The 20,730-nt window shown below is 33.2% G+C and overlaps 1 protein-coding gene across 2 annotated transcripts in view; it reads right to left on the bottom strand.

Annotated features, from left to right (window-relative positions):
- The window catches only part of NCAM2 (neural cell adhesion molecule 2), a 532,557-nt gene that overhangs the window by 42,455 nt on the left and 469,372 nt on the right, over positions 1-20,730 (bottom strand). For both annotated transcript variants that reach the window (XM_046003053.1, XM_046003054.1), the window contains exons 14-15: positions 20,522-20,643; positions 7,213-7,393 (exon numbers count right to left, since the gene is read on the bottom strand). In XM_046003053.1, the coding sequence (XP_045859009.1) occupies positions 7,213-7,393; positions 20,522-20,643 (303 nt within the window). The remainder of the gene's footprint in view (positions 1-7,212; positions 7,394-20,521; positions 20,644-20,730) is intronic.

Raw genomic sequence — 20,730 nt, 5'->3', positions numbered from 1 at the left:
GTAAGGTTACAAATATGAAAGTAAAGAAAAAGAAAAAAGTGACAGTAGGAAAGAAAAAAAAAGAGAAAATAATTAATGCAAGATTTACACAAAGCCATTACAAATTACCTACAAAAAATTACTGTGATACAAGACAAAGAATGGCTAAAATCTGTATAAAACATTTCTAAATAGTTGTCTCATATTAAAATCATAGCTGAGCCTCAATACCGATACTCAATATTAATAATGTTTACTACACATAAATCAGACAGTAGTTCTGTCATTGATTCTTTAAATGTAGGCACCTTAATTATTCTCGAGTGAAGATACAACTTAAAACCGAGAAGGCATCGTCATTTCACTGTGCTACTGGTAAAATCACATTGCTACTGTAAACACAAACTCATTTTATTTTGCAATGTTTACTGATAGGACTTTTCGCTGCCATTGTATGTTAGAAGAGATATTTAATAAAAGTAATTATATTTTAATTGTGAATAAACTACCAAGAAATATCAATGAAAATTACATATTCACACAATGAAAATTGGCCATAAGAATAGAAGGAAGGAGCCCCGATCCAACCAACGAAAGGCAAACTCTAGACATATGTCATCATACCTCTTTATTTTATTTTTATTTTTTTTCTAAGATCTTATTTATTTATTTGACAGAGCAATCACAAGTAGGCAGAGAGGCAGGCAGAGAAAGGAAAGCAGGATCCCTGTTGAGCAGAGAGCCAGGTTTAGGTCTTGATCCCAGGACCCTGAGATCATGACCTGAGCCAAAGCCAGAGGCTTAACCCACTGAGCCATCCAGGCACCCCTGTCATTGTACTTCTTTAAAAATAACTTTGAGAACAAATAAATCATGAAAAAATATGTTGACTTTTTCATTACGTGCTAAATTCAAAGAAATATTGTTTTGGGTGTAGTATTAACATTTAGCTTTGACTGAGATTTCCAGATAGTTAAAATAAAGTTCTATCCAATTAACTGAAACTCAATTTCACCATTGTTTTAGAATTGCTCTTATTCATATTCTGAACATACGATAAATTAAACTTTAAGAAGGCATTTTAGTATTTGCCATGAACTTGAATATATTGGTTTTTTGTTCATGTTGAGTTATTCAGGAGTGTAAGAGTATACTAGTATTGCTTGGAACTAGATGGAATGTTATCAAAATTATTTCACTCTTCAGTTCCTTAGAAGTATAGTCAAAATGACCATGAAAAGACAAAAGAAAAAAATCCTGAAAAATTTTAACAACATATTTAGTGGTGGTGATTTGAATAATTCTTTCTTAGCTTCTTAAATTTGAGGAACTCCTGTAGATGTCTTATTACATGCTTGAATTCATATGGTAGAATAGTTTTATCATCAGATCCCAACAATGTATGAATGGAATTATTTGTCACCAAATTATATTGATAGTGTTAAAATTAGAGGTGTTCAATTCATAGTGAACAAAAGCAGAGAAAGGAAGCAATTACTAAAAGAAAAAAAAAAGGTCTTTTGTTGTTGTTTTTGTTAAAACAGACAGTATTAAATCTGTCATAAACCAAAAGAAATGGTGGAAAATGTTTTTCAAAATAAATTTATCACCAAGAATTTTTAAAAATTAGATTATATTCAATCCACCAAAGTACTAGTGTTTTTAGCCACAGAGATTACAGAACAAATCCATAAATGTCATTTTATCAGACTATTATTCCATAGATTTGTAATTATTTTATAAGAATTAATTTGGTATGATGCATGAAACAATGAATCTTGGAACACTGAAAAAATAAAGTTTAAAAAAAAGATATATATATATATATATTACATTATATACATACACACATATACACAATATATTATTGACAATACTGGCTTTTCTATGTATGTGTATTAGAGGATACCACACTTCTCCATAGTTTATTATTCTAATTTAAAAAGTACTTCATGATTAATAATATTTTCTCATTTTCTTTTATTAAATATGTGTTTATTTTGAAAGATGTGTTTCTTGAGTTACATAGAACTGGAGTGCAAAATCACAATCCTGTTCTTTTTTGGAATATTCATAACAGCATAATGCCATCTCACTTTATTTATCAATAATGAGAAGATTGAATAGTTATGATAACTATTCAATCTTCTCATTATTGATAAATATTTATCAATAATTTTATTGATAAATTTATTTGATAAATTTGATAAATTTATTATTGATATTTATTTGATAAATTTGATAAATTTATTATTGATAAATTTTATTGATAAATTTATTTATCAATAATGAGAAGATTGAATAGTTATGATAACTATTCAATCTTCTCATTATTGATAAATAAAGTGAGATGGCATTATGCTGTTATGAATATTCCAAAAAAGAACAGGATTGTGATTTTGCACTCCAGTTCTATGTAACTCAAGAAACACATCTTTCAAAATAAACACATATTTAATAAAAGAAAATGAGAAAATATTATTAATCACGAAGTACTTTTTAAATTAGAATAATAAACTATGGAGAAGTGTGGTATCCTCTAATACACATACATAGAAAAGCCAGTATTGTCAATAATATATTGTGTATATGTGTGTATGTATATAATGTAATATATATATATATATATGCAATGTATGAATGTAAGGTGAGCATAGTGTTAAAAAATAGTTCTTCAGTCCAATAATTACACGTACTCTATATTTAGCCTGTTGCTTACAAAAAGTTAAATATATTAAATGCACATTAGCAATGGCTTTTTAAATTCAAAAGTCTGTAAACTTATTTAGACAGTTTACAAGGCATGCTACCAAAAATGAATTAAAACTAAATTAACTTGTAAAGTTCACATCTTCTAAAACTGGAGTAAAAAGACTTAAGACCTGCTAGCTTATTATAGATAACTTATTTCAGATATGAGTTTGAATTTATAATATTTACTTTAAAATGGAATAAGAAATCATACAAGAGTAGTTTTGATGACAGCACATGCAGATTATTTTCCTTATTTTATCAGTACCTAATTTTAACTCTGTAGGATATTATGGACATAAAGGCTCCCAAATTCACCATCACCCATCACAGCCTTTAAAATTGCCCAAGAAACTTCTCGAGCCAAACAGAACAATGCTTAAACTATAAAGGCATGTCTTTAACGTGGCTTTCCATGAGGCTTGAGTAGCCAGTGGATTGAGGATTTGAGTCCGTGGCTACAGTTCATTAGACATTATTTTGTAACATTTTTATAAATAATCTTTTCTTCTTCTTTCCCCTTTTCTAGGAGGCTGCTATTGCTTTGTATCAGCTGCCCAGTTTAGAGAGGAGAAATTCTTTCTCCTACCTTCTCAGGTAGCTTTTTCTGACTTCTTGACTGCATGATCAGCTATGAAACACACTCCAGCATTTTTCATCCTAAAAGTCTTTCTAACACTGTTTCTTTTTTTTTTTTTAACTCTCCTCACCTTCATAGAAAACCTTCTTAAAAGCATTAAATAAACATGGAATCTAAACCTCCTCACCTCACATAAAATCCTCAGCCAGCTCCTACCTAATTTCTCTCTCAGCCACTTCAGCAAAGTTGTCTGTATGAAGGACGCTTCACATCTCTTTCGATTGAGTTCCGCTGACCTCTCAGCAGCATCTGAAGTGGCAAATGCGATTTATAGCTTTTCTTCTCGAAAGATGATTCTTTCTTAGCTTCCAAGGTACTACAGTCTTCTCTTTAGCCAGGAACTCTACATCTTTGTCTCAGAGGGCGGGGGTAGGGGTTGCTGTGGTTTCCTCTTCCTGTACAATATCTTAGTTCCTTGAGACTCAGTTCTTCATTCTCTACTCAGTTACCCAAGAAGTACTCCTTGAATACCTGTGCTGTGCCAGTCACCCTTCTAGGTACCAGGGAGACATCCATGAGTATTTCAGATGTCGACTCCTTTTCATAGAGCTTAGGCATTACTCATTGTCTAATTTTATCCTCACCCAGGTTTCAGATACCATTTACCTGTTAACCTGTTAATATAATAATGTATGTTTCCAATCTAAGGCTGTCTTCTCATCTTTATACACATACATATAACTACTACTTGACATTTCAAACTTAAAGACCACCAAGCCGATCTTGTGTTTGATCCTATTCTCTAAATCCTGCTCCTCAAATTCTTTATCCTGAGAGATGATGCCAACAGTGTTCCAACTGTCCAAGCAAGAAACTCAAAGTCATCAACATGTACTGAATTCATTATGTTACACTTGTAAGGTTAACCTACATCTACACTGTGTCCAGAATTTATGCACAGATCTCTTTTGCTCCTGCTATCACTTTTTTCCAAGTGTTCCTATTCACCCATCTCTTCCTTTCACCATCTGAGCTAGATTAATCTGTCTTTAATGTCTATCTATTCCTATAACGTCCCTGCTTCAAATGATTTCTTATTGCTCTGAAGAACTTTTTTTAAGATTGTTTATGTCATTTTCAGAAGACCTTAGATTATCTGGGTCGCAGATCCCTCTTCATTCTTATTTTTGTTCACACTTTCAGGTTCTCTTCAACCATGTTTTATCTACTTCCCAGGCAGAGGCTGTTTTTATAAATGACACTTTCCTTGGAAGACTCATTTCTTGTTAAGTTTCTTTTGGAAAGGGACTTTCTGATGGGACCCTTCCTGAACTCCACCCTCTCACAAGTTAGGTACAAGTGCCAAACCCCTTCATGCAGCATTCAGCACCAGCACATCTATTAGTTGCAATTATTTGGTCGTTATTCTAGCCCTCGGCTTTATGCCTACCTTCCCTACTAGATTGTAAAGTCACTGAGGGCAGAGGCCAGTCTGTACTTTTCACAGGTCATTCCTCTGTGCCCATGTCTGTCCTCCTCACAAAGTAAGAACCCAATAAATATCTGGAACAAATGAATGAATCTTAATATAACAGGACTAGAAGAAACTACCTTAGAGATAAAGAAATGCATATCAAGGGAAATTAAGTAACAAGAGCAAAGCTGAAAGTATAAACTGTAGTTCTTTTCACTTATCTTCTAGGTACGGCTCACAATCTGATTCTGAAACTCAAACAAAATATGTTTTTATAGTAAATGTATCATAATAGATCTTGGGTATTTTTGTGCCTGTATATGTATGTATGTATCTATATATGTATGTATATATGTATATACATATATTCTTATTTGCCCTTTTGTCCATACTTACTTTTGGTTTTTATTAACAATGATTACTTTAAAGATTTTATTTATTTATTAGAAAGAGAGAGAGCACACACAAGCAGGGGGAGCAGCAGAGGGTAGGGAGAAGCAGACTCCCTGATGAGCTGGGGGCCGGATAAGGGGCTCAATCCCAGGACCCCAGAATCATGACCTAAGCCGAAGGCAGACATTCTACTGACTGAGCCACCCAGGCATCCTTCAAAAGTGATTTTTTATAAAAAATAACAGGGATTCTGGAAGTAACCTACCTAAAGTCTATTTTTTTCACAATCTATTACCTATAAAATGTTACTAAAATGTTGTCTTCCAACTTCATGCAAGATTAATTTTATCCTAATAAAAATAATTATTTTTCTCCAAACATATCAGCTGAATTAAAGATTGAAGAAAATGGAGTACACAGCTGCAATCCTCCTTTGAAGATTCTGACTCAGATTTAGAATCATATTTATATCATGTTGTTGATATCTGCACAGAGGATAATTACTACAAAATTAAGACATATTTGTAGAGGTAGTTACTGATGTTTAAAACACACAGAGGCAATGAACTTGATAGTATATTCAACCATTATTCTTAGGTGTATCATCTTATTAGGGGTGTTGGATTTGTCATATGACGAAAGTAGCTCTGACCTTGAAACAGATCCCTTAATCTTCCAAATTTACATCTGTAAAATGAGTATAATTCTTCCTTGTTCAATTCAGATTCAGAGATATATAAATGAGATAATGAGATAACAAATGCACAAATGCTTTGTAAATTTTTTAAAATTCCATTACAACATATCAGTATTAGTCCTAGATGCTCCCAGCTTCCTAATTTCAAATTGTAATTGGAAGCACTTATTAATTAATATGAACAATACAAAGCCAAATATCAATTACTTTTAACCAATAGTAATATACATATAACCAATAGTAATTATTTTTTAACAGAAAGATTAACTGTATAAAGATGCTTCCAATTTGGAAAAAAAGATGTACTATGTCACAAACTCCTAATCATGAGATTAATATCAATTTGAACTCACAAGAGGGCTAAAGAGCATATCTGAACTAAAGTACTTTATTTTTCCCACTCTCAACAGTGTTATGAAACACTACAGACACTCTAACATAATGACTTCAGTAAGTCACGCTTATGAATATACTGCTCTCATCTCTACATACATACATATGAAGAATATATGTATATTGCGTATATGCATACATGTATGTATAAAATTCATCAGTAAATGTTACATATTATATTTAAAGGAATGATGGATGTTAAAATATGACCCATGTGACAACTTACAGAGTTAAATATGACCATGAATCTGGACAAATTCTTGCATCTTTACCTCTATAGCATGTATCTGAAAAAAAATTTAATGTCCTTTCTGTGGACTTTTATAGCATCACTAGCATATAATGATGCAAGCACTGTTACTTAATAAAGATAGAATTCACCAGTGCACTGTGAATACTGATGTCAAGTGTCTTGAAATACTGTGAGCCTCCTTGAAATCCTAGTTATACATTTTTTCTGGGGTACATCTGTAGTTTTTCTGCCTCACTATGTGATTGAGTCTGTATTTCCAAAATCAACTGGCTTGATCAGTCATGGATGGGCTTATCATTATCTTTGACCACATTTTTCCAAAAGTGAAGGACCAGCCTCCATGTGTTTGGTAGAGACGTCTTCTTTGCAAAAGATTTTCTGGACTTAATAGAAATTTTTCATGTTGGTTTTTGACACTTCATTCTTACCTTCCATCCCCTCTTTCTGTTCTCTCCCCATCTCTTCGACCACCAAAGCTGTCCGAGGGCATTTACAAGCTAACTGATACCCCACGGCAAGAACAATTTGAGAAATCTTGAGTAAGACATGTTACAATAACTATGATTAGAAGTCAGAATTTACACTTCCTTCTATAAAGTTATGTTTTCAGTATTAAGAAAAATTCCAGAGGAGTTTATAAAAAGATGATATCATATTTATAGCCACCTAAGAAAGTACATAGTTTTGCTTACCTTTAATAATGTTTGGCTTTGGTGGCATGCTGAACTCATAGACTGTTGGTTCTGAATATCCCAATCTATTGGCAGCTGTAATTTGAACTTCATACCCCATTGTCCACTGTAGATGCTCCAAAATAATGTGGTCTTTATTTCCCTGCACTTTTTTCTCTAGCCACTGATCTTCTTTATCTTTCTGTAGGGGCAATAAAATATATTTTGTAAATACATTGAAGTTATGATTTTTAAAAAATATAATTTATCTTCAAGTAGAAAAAAGTGCTTTTATTAATTTCAAAAGTGATACTTTATCATCTATAGGGATAAAGAAAGTTACTTTATCAATGAAGTCATTTCTAACAATTTTCTATAAAAATTCTGTATTTTTTAAAATTTTAGCCAAAGAATGATTTCATAATTAATTTTTGATAACTCAGTGGTGATAATTCACCTTCATTAAGATTTTATTTTTATTTCACAGGTATCAATTTGCTGTTTGGCCATTTTTAGATTATTAGTACCCAGGTGGACAGAAAAAAATGAAACATAGTTTACAGAAAAGGCTTAATATATCCATTAAAATTATTGCCAGACATTCTAACAATGTTTATTCTTCTGATCCATGAGCATGGAATGTTTTTCCATCTTTTTGTGTCTTCTTCATTTTCCTTCATTAGAGTTCTATAGTTCCTAGAGTATAGATCCTTTACCCCTTTGGTTAGGTTCATTCCAAGGCATCTTAAAGTTTTTGGTGTTATCATAAGTGGAATCAATTTCCTAATTTCTTTATCTACAGTTACATTGCTAGTGTATAGGAAAGCAATTGATTTCTGTGCATTGATTTTGTATCCTGTCACATTATTGAATTGCTGTATGAGTTCTAGTGGGTTGGGGGTAGAGTCTTTTGGGTTTTCCACATAAAGTATATGTCATCTGGAAACAGAGTTTTACTTCTTTTTTGCCAGTTTGAATACCTTTTATTTCTTTTGTTGTCTGATTGCTGTTGCTAGGACTTCCAGTACTCTGCTGAACAATAGGGGTGAGAGTAGACATCCTTGTTGAGTTCCTGATCTTAAGGGAAATGCTCTCAGCTTTTCCCCATTAAGAATGATATTTGCTGTGGGCTTCTCATAGATGATTTTTATATGGTGCCCAGAGAAATCTATACGTTCAATGCCATCCTGATCGAAATACCAATGCCATTTTTCAAAGTGCTGGAAAAATTTGTATGGAACCTAAAATTTGTATGCAATCCTAAAATTTGTATGGAACCAGAAAGACCCCAAATCACCAAGGAAATGTTGAAAAATAAAAACAAAGTTGGGGCATCATGTTGCCTGATTTCAAGCTATACTACAAAGCTGTGATCACCAAGACAGCATGGTAGACACAAAAACAGACACATAGATCAATTGAACAGAACAGAGAGCCCAGATATGGACCTCAAATCTATGGTCAACTAATCTTTGACAAAGCAGGAAAAAATATCCAAAGGTTAAAGACAATTTCTTCAATAAATGGTGCTGGGAAAATTGGACAACTATATACAGAAGAATGAAACTCAACCATTCTTTTACACCATACACAAAGATAAACTCTAAATGAATGAAAGACCTCAATGTGAGATAGGAATTCATCAAAATCCTAGAGAAGAACATAGGCAGTAACCTTTTCCACATCGGCCACAGCAACTTCTTTCAAAACCTGTCTCCAAAGGCAAGGGAAACAAAAGCGAAAATGAACACTTCGGACTTCATCAAGATAAAAAGCTTCTGCACAGCAAAGGAAACAGTCAACAAAACAAAGAGATAACCCAGGAGATGGAAGAAGATATTTATAAATGACACTACAGATAAAGGGCTGGTACCCAAGATTTGTAAAGAACTTCTCAAACTCAACACCCAAAAAACAAATAATCAAGTCAAAAAATGGGCATAAGACATGAACAAACACTTCTCCAAAGAAGACATACAAATGTCTAACAGATACATGAAAAAATGTTCAACACCATTAGCCATCAGGAATATTTAAATCAAAACCACACTGAGATACAATCTTACTCCAGTTAGAATGGCAAAAATTGACAAAACAAGAAACAACAAATGTTGGCGTGGTTGTAGAGAAAGGGAAACTTTTTTTTTTTTTTTTTTTTTTTTGGAAACCCTCTTAACCTGTTGGTAGGAATGCAAGTTGGTACAGTCACTTTGGAAAACAGTGTGGAGGTTCCTCAAAAAGTTAAAAATAGAGCTACCCTATAACTCAGCAATTGTACTACTGGCTATTTATCCCAACGATACGGAAGTAGTGAAAAGGGCCATATGCACTCCAATGTTCATATCAGCAATGACCACAATAGCCAAAGTGTGGAAGTAGCCAAGATGCCCTTCAATGGATGAATGGATAAAGAAGATGTGGTCCATGTATACAATGGAATATTGCTCAGTCATCAGAAAGGATGAATACCAAACATTTGCATCAACATGGATGGAACTGGAGGAGATTATGCTAAGTGAAATAAGTCAAACAGAAAGACAATTATCATATGGCTTCACTATTTGTGGAACATAAGTGTTAGCGTGGAGACATTAGGAGAAGGAAGGGAAAAATGAAAGGGCAGAATCAGAGGGGGAGATGAACCATGAGAAACTATGGACTCCAGGAAACAAATTTAGGGTTTTAGAGGGGAGAGGGTTAGCGGGATGGATTAGCCCAGTGATGGGTATTAAGGAGGGCACATATTGCATGAACCACTGGGTGTTACACACAAACTATGCATCATGGAACACTATGTCAAAAACTAATGATGTACTGTATGGGGACTAACATAATAAAAAAAATTAAGAAAAAGAAATTTATTATGAAATTATTGCTAATTTTCTTGGGTATAATAATAGTATTATGGTTATGTGGAGAATATTCCTTGAATTCCCAAATATTTGTTGAAGAAGTACTGAAGAATGAGTGTCATGATGTTCTTATCATATGTTTTAGCAAGAAAATTTATCCATGTGTGGGAATAAATTGAGAAAGGTGTTTTAATATGGCACTCTGTTAACAACTGTGGACTCTTGATGGAGAGTATTTGAGTGTTTACTGTATTTTTCTGAATTCTATGTTTAAAATGGTAAATAAAAGGTGTCAGAAAAGTAAATAAATATATTAGTTATTAATTTATTAAAGATATACACCCTCATAAATTCCTAGATGTCCAGATGAAATCTTTTTTCCTCCGCACAATAAATAAACAAATAAATAAATAAAATCAAAAAAATAAAAATAAAATAATTGCCAGAGACTATTGTTTAAGGCTTGAGGTGGGGGGAAGAAAGATAAAACATCTTACAAATAGAGGCTGGATATTTTTTACAGATTTAAATTACTATGGGTATTTTTATTATTCTCTCAATGTTTAGACTCATAAAAATATTACCTGTTAAAAATGTTATTAGCGTCAGAAAATAAAATGTACCATTCTATCCTTGAAAATCTACCCTTAAATCCTGATCCTTTTTCTAAAATAAATGTTTTATATCACATACTTGAATTACCCTTTATCTGAAAAATATACTATGACTACAATTAAAAAAGAAAAATAAAGTTATACAATTTAATGACTTAAACTAACCTAAACAATGTGAACTTTTAGCTGTGCCACGTTAACCATTTAAACACTGGTGCATTCCTTAGTCTCTTCACCTTGTTTCTTTCATCTCTGTTACAGAAATGACAGTAACAGCTGCATCTGTCAGTTTTATGAGGGAGCAAGAACCAAGTACTCTGGGTAGTCCAGGGCCTTAGGAATCATAAGCACTGAGACAGCTATTATTAAGGAGAACATATTTCTATAATAACTATATGAAAATAAAATAATAATTTTCTGGAATGACGCATTTAATAAATTATCACTTATAATTACAAATCTCAATTTCCCAGAGATAAAACTATAAGTAAATTAGAGCCTGGTGATAGAGAGATAGATAGATGACAGATAGATTGATAGATAGATAGAGGACAGACAGATCAATCTTTTAACCTCAGTGCTCAGCCCAGTTGAGCCAATATTCTACAATGTTGCTTTGACTATAAAGCATAACAATGTTTTCAGCATTTATGGTGAAAGTTGAGAATTTATTCTCTGAAATTAAATTGTGGAAGTTAAACTCATGATTGCATTAAATTGATGGTACTACAAACATAAAGTGTCTATTAAAAGGAGACAGGAAGACATTCTTATTTTGATACCATATTATTACTCTATTTTCTTACTTAATTATTTTTGGTTACATAGAATTTTTATTACAAAGGCTTTAGTTAGCTTTTTTTTGATATTTCATCTAAAACTAAAGATATTAGCACACTTAATGCTATGAAGCCATGGGTTTTGGAAAAGCACTTAAAATTACCATATATAAACAAAGGCATTTCCTTTGGTTTTTGATACTTAGAAATGGATTAAGTTTATGAATTGTTGCCCAGTCCTATTTTAAGGTGTTATGAAGTGTACTGAAGGGGCCATATGACACTTATAACTTGCCTACATCACTAAATGACTAGTAAGCCTAAGAAAGGAAGTGAGGAGTGCTTTTGAAATGTTTGGGACTGATGTACCAAACAGCCATGATTTTCCCAACACCTTCCTTCTTCATCAGTTCACCATCAATTATTCATCCCACCTTTACTGGGTAGAGGTGCAGTTCTAGAACTCTGAACACAAGAGTGAACAGGACATGCACAATATGCTAATACTCAAGTTCCTACCAGCCTGGAGAAAGACATGAGCTTTTTGAAAAACCAAGAATGCTCTGGGGGCATGAAACAGGGAAACTTAATAGAGTCTGGGGCCTCGGAAGGTCTCCTCTGGGGAAGTGATGTCACTCATATTGGAAATAAACTCCAGTATCACTTATCATTTGTCCTAACTTAGTTAATGAAAAAGTGTGATTCTTTCCCCAAGGTTTGGATCCAAAAGTAAGCACAATGAATGAAAATCTCGGAAATATGCACAAACACTTGGAGATAGAAAGATACATATTATAGTTTTGTTGTTTTCAGTAATTGTAAAAATGTAAAAAACAAAAACCAACTATAGGTATTGACCAAAAAAAAAAAAAGCTTAAAAATATTTATTCAAAACCAATCTTAGATGATATATTACGTGTGTGGGTGTGTGTGCGTGTGTGCGTGTGTGTGTGTGTATACTGTGTGTATACATATTGTGTCTGTACATGTATGTGTATACATACACATGTACAGGAAGGAGGGGGTGAGAAGCAGGAGAAGTGAAAGGTTAGATAAAGACAAGGAGTATATGAAGCAGTAAAGAGTTGTCCCATCACCTTCCTTTTTTCCCAGTAATTCCATCAGTCCTAAGTAACTATGAAGTGCTTGGTAAAAATGAATATCTTGATGAAAATCCAGAATCGAGTTTTGGCTCTGGATCTGAGTGGAGATGTGGCTGAAAGAGCCAGAAAATGAACCAACAGCTGAGATCTGGATTACCCAAGGATAAAATGTATTCTTCAGAGTCATGGAAAGACTTCATGTCCTTCACATAATCCTCCAAAAATACTATTTCTGGGAAATCAGCATTTGAAGTGAAACTTCCAGACAAGCACAAGACATGTAGAGAGTCTCTTCTGAATTACCCATCATATAACTCTTAATTGTTGAAGCTCTTAACATGATACATTAAAAGCCCCTCCATCATTTTAGATAGTCGGACTGATGGCATAAGGAACCAAAGGGAGTTCTAATATTTCCCCCCATTTAAGTCAATCTCATTTTCCATTCAACATTAGACAGGGAGGCTTTTTAATCCCGTATTGCTATTCTCAGGGAATAGGGAAAAAAAATTAAAGTGGGTGTTACCAAATACTCCCCTAGGTATCAAAATCTCAAGTATGCAGCTGTAGAGTGCCTAATTTACAGAATTTAAATGCCTAGGGAACTATTTAAGATAATCTAGTTGCAAAATGTTCCCCTAGGTAACTTAATGAGATGATTTGCTGAATAGGGCTATTTATTAATAAGCCAATTAAATGTTGAAGGGCAGCTACTAATAGAAAAATGGTCATTTTGCTTTGATACAGCTTCTCTTAAGCAATCTTTTTTCTCAGAAAATAGATAGCAGGGCCAGATGACAGTTAAGACCTCTCCTTAACAGTTGTTTTAAAATGATAATATCATCATATGGGGAAATATTTGCTATCATCTGTATAGGGAGGAAAACTGAGACGAAATGAAGGAGGTGTTGGTTTTCTTATTTGTAGAGGACTCCCTGACTGTTTTTATTTATAATAAGAATTAATTCAGTAATCCTTCTGGAAGTCTCAGAGAATATATGGTTAATATCATCTTAAATGAAAATAGAATCAACAGTGGACATTAGAGGAGGTTAGCTTGTACTAACTTGAATTTTAAGGTTTCTGTGACTCTATTATGTTATGCTTTAAGATTTTGTGTTTCCACATAAGGCAGTTTCTGGTTCCTGGATTTCGTGGTAGCGTGGTTCAGCTATTCTCTACTTGTATGACCTCACAAAAAGCCCCAGAATTCTCTACAGCTCCATTTATTACTCTGAACATAAGAGAGGTGACTTAGCAATTACACACACAAACACACATACACACACACACTCAGCTTTGATTTCAAAAGATGCAAGATATGGAGGATTTTACTGAAGTTTCAAATTCTAATTTCTTTCTCTTTAATTGAAGTACACAGTTGACTCAAATTCTGATTTCTTTCTTTCTATTATCGTAACAGATTCAAATTACCTTTGTTCCATATACTGAGGCTTGGTAAAACTTTGTAAAATAGATCCTACTTAATCTATTCCTAGTCTCCATCATTCACATTCTCTTTTTTTTAAAGATTTTATTTATTTATTTGACAGATAGAAATCACAAGTAGGGAGAGAGGCAGGCAGAGAGAGAGGAGGAAGCAGGCTCCCTGCCAAGCAGAGAGCCCGATGCGGGGCTCGATCCCAGGACCCTGGGATCATGACCTGAGCGAAAGGCAGAGGCTTTAACCCACTGAGCCACCCAGGCGCCCATCATTCACATATCTCTTGAGGGACAACTGGAATCTAATTTTTTCCTATCCATCACCTTCTGCATTCTTGCAACCCATAAAAATTTACTCAGTACAGTGGTTTTTTTTCTCTTGCATTCATTATTATTTAGATTTATTAAACTAATTATAGAATTATGTATAATTGCTCAACACAGACTCATTTATTCATTGATTCTTGTATTTATTCATTCAGACAACAAATAGTCTTTTTGAAGATCTCAATACCAGAATGAAAAAAACTCATCCTCTTCACTAGGCCAAAGAAAAATTATCAGAAAACTTAGAACTATTTAATGTCCATAGTTATTATTTGAAAATACTTCAAAACAATTTCAGTGTACCCACTTAAACATAAGTAAATCAGAAAACAAGTTATTATTAATAATTAATTAGAAAATTAGATATCTCAACAAGAAGAACTCAATTTTACGTATGTATTATTTTAAGACCCTTTAAAAAATTTTATTTTCTTTTTCTGTGGCCATTGAGATACAGCCTTCCAGACTTCTGATAGCTTAAGAAGGTCAATTAAGACTCAGAAACGTATGCTAGAGCACTGTTGCTAGTCCCTAAAGTACCTTCTTCACAATTGATTTTAAGCAACTAATTTTCTTTAGTCCTTCTTAGCTCCAGAGACTTATTTAATGTGCCAACACTAAGTGATAGTTATGATCACACAGCTATCATCAAATTAGGGAGGAAACAGTGAAAAACTCATGGAAGCATGTAAAAAGCTATTTATTAAATTATATGAGTTACACTGACTCTACAACACAAAGTAGATGGAAAATATTCTATACATAAAATAATTTCTTTCATTTTTCCATATATATTATGAAATCAATAAGCTTGTCTTTATTCTCCAAATACATGGTTTAATCCTACTGACTTACTGTTAGAGACATTAATTTTCACAAAGAATCCATAGAGACATCTAATTCTTTCACTACTCTAGTTCTGTTCTTATAAATTCTGTCTTTTTAATGTGTAACTGAACAAGTCAGGTGCTCTATACGTGTTCCTGATCTGTATTACACATTCTCTATATTAGGATATATTTTGTCTTTCCTCATCCTGGTGAAATGCAGGTTTAATACTTAGATTCAATGTCTGTTAGCAATCAACACTCTCATAAGGAATATTTTATCTCAATATTGTTGTTCCCAGATTATAAAACATATAGTCCCATGCACATGGAGAGTTGAAAGATATGGTCAAAGAAGCAATCAAGTTTATTGATTTTTTTTTAAGATTTTATTTATTTGACAGAGAGAGACACAGTGAGAGAGGGAACACAAGCAGTGGGAGAGGGAGAAGCAGGCCACCCTACAAGCAGGGAGCCCAATTCAGGTTCTATTTCAGGACCCTGGGATCATGACCTGAGCTGAAGACAGACACTTAACTGACTGAGCAGCCACCCAGGTGCCCCAGAAGCAATCAAGTTTAAAATCCTTAGGATGTTGCTTACTTTCTGAATACTCCTATTTCTTTACCATAGAGATTATACAATTTAAAAATACACTGTATATGTCTAAATAATGCTTTGAGTTACTCGATTGTACTTTACTGTGGAATTCATGCAGTTTGAGGAACTAACAGATGAAATGGCTTGGAATCATACAAAGAGAACAGATGATTAAAAACCTTTTTGAAATAGTTACTATTTCAATACAAGTGCAACCATCAAAGCAAAGACTGCCATAAATATCTAGCTGACAAACCTTAAAATGTAAATTTTTAAATGTGAAGGACTAATCTGTTGAGAAAGAAAATGTGGAGAAAATTATTCCTTCCCAAGATCTGCTCTTGTTTCACCACATTCATAGAACTTATATTGAATCATGGAATTTCCTATTAGACCTGTAGAGCATGATGTTTGCAGGATGGAGGGGGCAGAGAAGGAAGGGAAAGAAAGAAAAATAGACATATAGAGATTATTTTAATGTGTTGAAGTAGAAGGCACACCATAAATGATATGGCAAAGATAAAGTGGGTCAGATTGGTTGGCCTTTGGATGCGCAGAGCTAGCCAAATGACATGAGATGGGAGAGTTGAGGGGTCGGTGTAATTTCCACAGGAAGATTTCTATTCAACACTAACTGCTGCAAAACTGTTTAGATTTTAAAGTCTTATGTTCTGATATCTGTTTCCTATGACCACCAGATCACCCACATTCTATAAGGTTCAGTTTGGCCATTAAAAGGTGTTGAAACTTAAATAATTTAAAAGAAATAATTTAAAAGAAAAGGTGTTGAAAAGTATCGATGTATTTTTTTTTTTAGTATAGTTGACATACAATGTTACATGAGCTTCAGGTGTACAACGTAGTGATTGGACAAGTTTATACATCTTGGTTGGCTCACCATGAGTGTAGCACCATCTGTCCAGATACATCACATCTCTATTACAGTATCATTGCCGCTATTCTTTATTCTGTGTCTTTTATACCACTGACTTACTCATCCCATACCTATGTCTCCGACACCCCTTTCCTTTATGTTTAATGGTTTATCTTTATATTTATAATGTCCAAGACTGAGAAACGCCTTCCTTGAAATACAAAGGATGGAGAGAAATTGCTTTAATAAATTTTGCCATAGGAGCCTAAAATTCTGCTACTAAAACAGTGTTCCATCCGAAAATGCTATCAAGTCTGAGAGCAGTAACACAGTAATTGTCAGTCAATTGTAGCTATGCTTTAATTATCCAACCAATTATTTTCATTGCGATACTTAAAAACAAATCCTCTAGCACTTCTTCAAGTTAGAAAGTTACAGAAGTTAAGATGGGATTGAGAAGGGACAAAAACTTTTCTTTACTGGTAGGAGAAACACAAATATTGAGTGAATAAACAAAAATACGGTTCCACTACTATTGGTTTGACGGGGAAGAGAAGGGAAAAAGAATGCAAGATACAAATTTACTGAAAATAAAAGCTTGTTCACATTTTAATCTAAGACTAAGCCGTATCAACTCTGCCTAAATATTAAACTATTTTCATCATCTTTATGGAAATTGAATTACTCCAAGTTTTCTAATCTTATCATACTTAACACTATAACTTATTTGTATCCATATATGTTTCACACAAAACTTCTCATAAGACATTAATTCTAATTCATGTTAAAGAATTTGGTCAGCATTTTAAATGATGGTTTATATTATTAATTAAAATAATAAAAATAGATAACAATAAAATGATAAAATGAATACATTATTATAAAATCTATAATTTCCCTTTGAATATCTAAAATGCTATTTGTTTTTTCTTCCCATTTTGTGAATCTAATTGGCTCTGAACAGATGCAGTGCTAATCTGGGGAACATTTTTGGCTTCAGTAATGACTGGGGACACAACAGGCTGTGTAATGAGTGAGGGCAGGGATGTTAAACATTCTGTAATAGAGGGTCGATTTCTGGATGGCTCACTATTCTGCTACTCAAAATGCCAATAGTGTGTCCTTTCAGATACACAGGATTCATGTCTGATTGTTAGGGACTGAATTGTGTTCCCACCCCCAAATTCATGTTAAATCCCTAAACTCCAAGGTGATTTTATTAGGAGATACTGCTTTAAGGAGGTCATTTGGTTGGAACTCTAACTCAATGAGACTGATGTTTTTATAAGAAGATGAAGAGAGGTCAGGGATATATGTGTACAGACAATAGGCCATGACTCAATTATAGGCAATAAACTAGCAGTTGCTGGAGGGGGTGGGGAATGGGGTAATTGGGTGATGGGCATTAAGGAGGGCATGTTATGTAATGAGCACTGGACATTATATAAGACTAAAGCATCACTCACCTCTACCTGTGATGAATCACTGAAGCAATAATGCAGTATATGTCAGTTGAATTAAAAAATTAAATTTATTTAAAAAGAAAGAAAATAATTAAGTCATGACAGCAAGAAGGCAGTCATCTACAAACTAGATAGGGAGGCCACAGAAGAAACCAAACCGGCTGGCACCTTGATCTTGGAATTCCAACCTCCAGACTGTGAGACAACAAATTTCTGTTGTTTAAGCCAAGCAACTATGGCATTTTATTATGGTAGCCCAAGAGGACAGAGATGACTGTTGTAATAATAAAGATAATTATTTTAACAATTTGTGACAGAACCCAGAACCTATTATTAAGTTGACCCAACACCCAACTATAACCACTTTTCATTTAGTTAGTCTTGAGAAATATTTCTGTCTAATGGGACACAATTTTAATTTTGCTCAGTGGAGTTTTTAGAAAATGTGTACTGTATTGCTGGAAAAGAAAGGCAAATTCAGCTTAACCAGCCTATTACCTTTTTGTTTTTTCTACTTTCTTCACATTTTGAATGTGGATGTGAATCCACCATCTTAAAATTAAAGATAATCTATATGAAGATAAAAGCCAACATGCTAAGGATGAAAGAACATAAAGAAAAATATTTTGGATACCTGATTTTAGAGCTGAAGAAGTCATACATTCTTCAAAAATAATGCTGTATTAATAAAAGCCACTAGTGTATGAAGAAAAGCTATAATAGGAATAATAAATACTTGCTATGATCCGTTGAAATAAATGATTCTGGTTGAACTCAACATAGCACTGGTATTATTTCCAATATCCAACTCTTCAGAAAGGATAAGTCAAACATTGCTTTTAGTTTTAGGTACAAATTATATTAATAGGAAATATATTAGGTGTATTTTTATAACTCCTCATTGTATCTCAGTGTTCACTATGGGATTTTATTGGGGTTGCCTATAAATTCTTATCATCTACCTGTATTTTGTACCATAAATTGTCTAATTATAGGCCATAATCTGCAATTAAGTCTGTTCTTCCAGTCCAATTCATGATTCTGTTCAGGCCTATGATCTTTAGAGACTCTTTCCTTCCAAAGAGTTTCCAGATGGTCAAACAAGAACAGTCATGAAACCTGACTTGAGTAGCATGAAAACATCATGTTCATAGTAGGACTAGTGAGTCATTCAGGGTCATTTTGGGGAACAGGCATGAAACCTTCATAGACAGTTAGGCATAAAACACCCCCAGCTGCTCACCATTCCCAGAATGAAACCTGCAATAAAGAGGGATCCTAGAAAGGGAATATTAATTTAAAATTTGAAGACTGATGTCTAAAATTAATTATTTAAGTATGCTGTTCAAAAATCAAATTCCTAAAAAAAAGGCTCCTCTTTTAACAAAACTTTAAAACTTGGATGTTTGAATTAAAAAAAAAATATTGTAATTTAGAAAGTTATGAAATTGTGGGAAAACAGTTTCATTTATAGACTATTAAGGAAGGATTACTTAAAACACTATTTGCAAAAATATAATAAACTTGGGAAGTATTACTAAGTGTCCCATAAACATAAATGTAAAATTGATACTATATTATAGGGATAATCATAAATGTTAATAAATAAACTTCACACAGTTTAATTTAGAATTCTGTTTCACTTTCAACATTTTCCATAAGAGACACAAATACTCCATAGCAATGTTAAGAGAACCCACTTTAAGTGGCCTTAGGTATAATTTTCAGCCAAAGGTAAGGTCTACTATGTCACTTTCTTCATCACTCTGCAACCAGAGAATGTCCTTCACCTCTACATCCATAATCCCAAGGCAGCTCTTAGCTATCCCAAATCCCATTTTAGCTAGTGCTAATTAAACTTGAAAAGAACTAATCCTTCTTCCACAAGTTCAATGTGGCCATTCTTTGTTAAATGTTGTTTGGAGCAATTTGTGTTTTAATCAAGTGACTAAATATCAATATCAATTCATATCAAAAGCCTTTTGATATTAATTTAAGGCATTCATAATCTAATAATTCATAAGAATAAAAAATGAAATATTTTGATACAATAACTAATTATTTACAATACAATAACTAAAATTAAGAAGAGGGGCTTAGCTTGAAGTTACTAATATCAAGCAGAATGGAAGGCAAAAACATCCTGTTAAATTAGTGAGAAAAATAAGGAAAATGTTTTCATTTCTGAAATGTTAAGTTTAGCAATTACATGATGAATACATGGCATTTTTTTGATGATCAATGTTTAGATTTCATGCACACACACAAAACGCAAGTATTTCACAATTTATCATGATGAATTTCAGCAATGGACAATTACCAGTTTAATTTCTATGAGAACGGTTTATCATTGTTAATATACATTCATGTCTAATATGTCTATGAATTCAATGCAAATTTAATACAATTTGAAAAAATTATACAAAATGATAACAAAAAGGTACTTACACTTCTATATTTGACAATGTATTCCAAAATAGGGGCCCCTCCATCATCCTGTTTGGTGATACTTAGTTTAAAGCTCTTTCCACTGCTTGGCTGCCCATGTATGGATGGAGGACTTGGTTCACCTAAATAAGCAATACAACATTCTTGGTTTTTACACACACCTCAGATACCTGGAAAAACTTCATTCTGATAAAGAGAACATTGTCATG

The sequence above is a fragment of the Meles meles genome, chromosome 4 (assembly GCF_922984935.1).
Source record: "Meles meles chromosome 4, mMelMel3.1 paternal haplotype, whole genome shotgun sequence".
Classification (NCBI taxonomy): Eukaryota; Metazoa; Chordata; class Mammalia; order Carnivora; family Mustelidae; genus Meles; species Meles meles.
This window is presented reverse-complemented; position numbering and strand designations above follow the sequence as displayed.